At 44.0% G+C, this 4,316-nt stretch overlaps 1 protein-coding gene across 1 annotated transcript; it reads left to right on the forward strand.

The window, feature by feature from the left end:
* Positions 1 to 770: 770 nt before the first annotated feature.
* On the forward strand, positions 771 to 3,811 carry CBG24424 (the record flags this gene model as incomplete). The annotated part of the gene is made up of 5 exons (XM_002632054.2): positions 771 to 1,083; positions 1,812 to 2,896; positions 2,960 to 3,040; positions 3,107 to 3,166; positions 3,563 to 3,811. 5 exons carry the CDS (start codon positions 771 to 773, stop codon positions 3,809 to 3,811), a joined length of 1,788 nt encoding a protein of 595 aa, XP_002632100.2.
* Positions 3,812 to 4,316: the final 505 nt, after the last annotated feature.

Here is a 4,316-nt window from a genome sequence, read left to right on the forward strand (position 1 = left end):
CTGTCTCGCTGTCTCGCTGTCTCGCTGTCTCGCTGTCTCGCTGTCTCACTGTCTCACTGCCTCGCTGTCTCGGTGTCTCGGTGTCTCGCTGTCTCGCTGTCTCGCTGTCTCGCTGTCTCGCTGTCTCGCTGTCTCGCTGTCTCGCTGTCTCGTTGTCCCACTGTCTCGCTGTCTCACTGTCTCACTGCCTCGCTGTCTCGGTGTCTCGCTGTCTCGCTGTCTCGCTGTCTCGCTGTCTCGCTGTCTCGCTGTCTCGCTGTCTCACTGTCTCACTGTCTCGCTGTCTCGCTGTCTCGCTGTCTCGCTGTCTCGCTGTCTCGCTGTCTCGCTGTCTCGCTGTCTCGCTGTCTCGCTGTCTCACTGTCTCACTGTCTCGCTGTCTCGCTGTCTCGCTGTCTCGCTGTCTCGCTGTCTCGTTGTCCCACTGTCTCGCTGTCTCGCTGTCTCGCTGTCTCGCTGTCTCGCTGTCTCGCTGTCTCACTGTCTCGCTGTCTCGCTGTCTCGCTGTCTCGCTGTCTCGCTGTCTCGCTGTCTCGCTGTCTCACTGTCTCACTGTCTCGCTGTCTCGCTGTCTCGCTGTCTCGCTGTCTCGCTGTCTCGCTGTCTCGCTGTCTCGCTGTCTTGCTGTCTGGCTGCCTGGCTATCTAGCTATCTAGCTATCTAGCTATCTAGCTATCTAGCTGTCTAGCTAGTCCGCGGTCTCGTTAAGTCTCGGCGAGTCTCGTTAATCTCGTTCTCCAAACAAACCTATTTATACCATTTTCAGAACTATGATAAACATCAATATCAAAACGGAGACCCCAATCTGGGCACGGGAGCTCACTGAGGACCAACTGAGCTTCTATCCAGCTCTTCCCGGATATGAACATGAAATTGATATGCCAGCTTATCAGAACTGCATGAAAGATTCGAGAAACTGCGTGGATGACGATGTGAAGCACAAGAATATTGTCGTTTTTGTAGTTCTCGAAGAAATCGGGAAGTTCGAGAAGCTCTGGGGCTCTCGCTGTCCCGGCAAAGAGCACCTCATGTGGCCGCTAGTCGGATACAATGTGTACGGAAGACTTGGAGTGCCGATTTCTTGTAAGTTCCTTTTTATAGCTTTTCTAGGTCTATTTACCATAGTGACCTAACATTAGCAAGTAGAGTTTTCAAGGCCATCAAGTTTAAATAGCCTAGAAATCACACTAGATAAATATTAGGTCATTTCTAGGCTATTAACCATAGTGGCCTAGAAAACTAAACTTGCAAAAGTTAGGCCACCTTGATAAATGGCAACTCAACAGGTGAATATCATGTCATTTCTAGGCTATTTACAATGGTGGCCTAACTTATGCAATTTGAGTTTTCTAGGCCAATATGGTGAAAAGCCTAGAAATCACATCAAGTGGTTATTAAGTAATTTCTATGGCATTTACCATGGTGGCCTAACTTTCACAAGTTGAGTTTTCTAGGCCATCAACTTTTTTTGCGGCATGAAATAAGCCTAACCTGCATCTAATGTGATGTCCAGTACATTATAAGATAGTAACCTAACTTTTGCAAGTAGAGTTTTTTTAAAAACAATCTGCCATGGTAGCCTAGAAAACCCAACTTGCAAAAGTTTGTCCAACATTTCAAAATGACCGGACATTTCTAGTACATTTTGCAAGGTGGCCTAGAAAACTCAAAAGTTAGGCCACTATGCTAATATGACCTAAAAATACACACCAGGGTCTTGTTAGGTCGTTTTGGTGCCGAAAAAAGGTGATGGCCTAGAAAGATCCACTTGCAAAAGTTAGTTCACTATTAATTTTTTTTCACATTTCCAGTAGCCACCATCAAAAACGTCTTTGCTGAGCAGCGAGCAAAACTCCGGCAACGCCTCAGCACCATCATAAAATCGAACACAGCGATTTCTGTGGAAGATTTGGAAGAAAGACTATGGAAGTTCCCGGAGTATCCGCTTATCCGATACTATAGGAAACAAACTCAGGAGTTGGAAAAAAGGCTAAGATGGTCTGGGATTATTGGAAACGATGGGAAGCACATAGAGATCTTTTTGGATGAGGAGGATAGAGATTTTGAGGAGAATGGGTTTGTGGAGCCAGTTAGGGATTCTGGAGAGCAGGAAGGACAGTTTTTGGGGCAAGGACATGGGGAGGATGGGCAAGATGGGCAAGTACAGGCAAGACATGGGCAAGTACAGGCAAGCCATGGGCAAGGACAGGCAAGCCATGTGCCAGGACAGGCAAACCATGGGCAAGGACGGGCAAGCCATGTGCCAGGACAGACAAGCCATGTGCCAGGACAGACAAGCCATGGGCAAGGACAGGCAAGCCATGTGCCAGGACAGACAAGCCATGTGCCAGGACAGACAAGCCATGGGCAAGGACAGACAAGCCATGGGCAAGGACAGGCAAGCCATGGGCAAGGACAGGCAAGCCATGTGCCAGGACAGACAAGCCATGGGCAAGGACAGACAAGCCATGGGCAAGGACAGGCAAGCCATGGGCAAGGACATGCAAGCCATGTGCCAGGACAGGGAAGCCATGCGCAAGTACAGGCAAGACATGGGCAAGTACAGGCAAGGCAAGTGCCAGGACAGGCAAGCCATGGGCAAGGACGGGCAAGCCATGGGCCAAGACAGTATTCGGAGCACGGACAAGGCCAAAATCGACGAGAATCGATTGAGAATCAGGAGACAGAGAAACAGATTTCGAGAAGGAGCAGCAGATCTGGGAAGGATCAGACTCCTGGAAATTCGGTGGACAGGCCAAGGACAAGGAATGGACGATTTTTGTCCACTAAATCTAGGAAACGACGTTCTGAGAAAGCCATCTTTGAGCAGTCGGGACCATTGTTGCCACAGCATCTGGAGAATCAGAGTTTGACATCCGGAGCTCATGATTGTCAGGTAAGAAGAATTTTTGAGGGATTTTTTAGAAAATTTGATTTTGAAAATTTCTAGAATTTTCAGCAAACGCCTGCTCCATCTACTAGGAGTCAAGCACATCGCCAAACTTCAGAGCGTCAGAATTTGAGGAATAATCAACAACAGGTTGGATTTTTGAAAATTCAGATTTTTGAATATTCGCGCCTTTTTTCAAAAGCTGGGATGTTTCAGAATCCAGTCGAACTTCCCCCGATGAATAGACCACCGCCACCATATGTTCCAGTCCAACAGGTGAGAATTTTTTTTTGAAAATTTTGGATTTTCGAATTTCCCGCCAAATTTGTGAAATTCAGAAATTCAGAAATTCAGAAATTCAGAAATTCAGAAATTCAGAAATTCAGAAATTCAGAAATTCAGAAATTCAGAAATTCAGAAATTCAGAAATTCAGAAATTAAGAAATGCAGAAATTCAAAAATTCAGAAATTCAGAAATCCAGAAATTCTGAAATCCAGAAATTCAGAAATTCAGAAATTCAGAAATTCTGAAATTCTGAAATTCAGAAATTCTGAAATTCTGAAGTTTCAGAAATTCTGAAGTTTCAGAAATTCAGAAATTCTGAAATTCTGAAATTCAGAAATTCTGAAGTTTCAGAAGTTCAAAAAACTTCAAAAATTCCAATTTTTCAGCAATATCCAACACCATCAGAAGCTCCTGCTCCACCAACCTACAACTTCAATTTCCAAAATTTCTCTGAAATTTTTAAGAATCATCTGATGAGCATTGTAGGCTATTCGCCAGAAAAAATGCGTCTGGTTCGTAGTGTTTTGAATCAGACCGCCTGTATTTTGGATGGCGATTTGCCCCAAAATTGTAGCCAATCTCAGATTTTTCAGAAATTGAATTCCCTATTTCCCAACAAAAATCGCCCTAATTAGACTAAAAACTGGTCATTTACCCCGATTTTAAAATTATTTTTTCTTATTTTATTTATTTTTGAAATTCACCGATTTTCCATTTTTTCCCCGTTGTTTTTTATTGTTGAAATTCCTATTTTTTTTTGTTTTTAATTTTGAAAATTCAAAATTTTCCCCGCCAAAAATTTCCATTACCAGATTGCTCATTGTTTTTCTATGTTCAGGGTTTTTAGGAATTAATAAACATGGCTTTATCAGAAAAATGTCAAATTTGTTTTTCAGGATTAAAGGCACATACCGCATTTTTAAAATGCCCTAAAAATAGTTCTGAAACGTCGCGGTTCTGAAACGTCGTAGTAGACACCGTTCTAAAACGACACAGTTTTAAAACGACAACGTTCTGAAATGTCATGGTCCCAAAACGTCATGGTCCTGAAACATCACAGTTGCAAAAGGTCGCAGTTCTAAATCGTTGCGGTTCTAAAACGTAAGGGTTCTGGAACGTCACAGTTATGAAATGTCGCGG

Source organism: Caenorhabditis briggsae, assembly GCF_000004555.2.
Source record: "Caenorhabditis briggsae complete genome, chrII, whole genome shotgun sequence".
Taxonomy (NCBI): Eukaryota; Metazoa; Nematoda; class Chromadorea; order Rhabditida; family Rhabditidae; genus Caenorhabditis; species Caenorhabditis briggsae.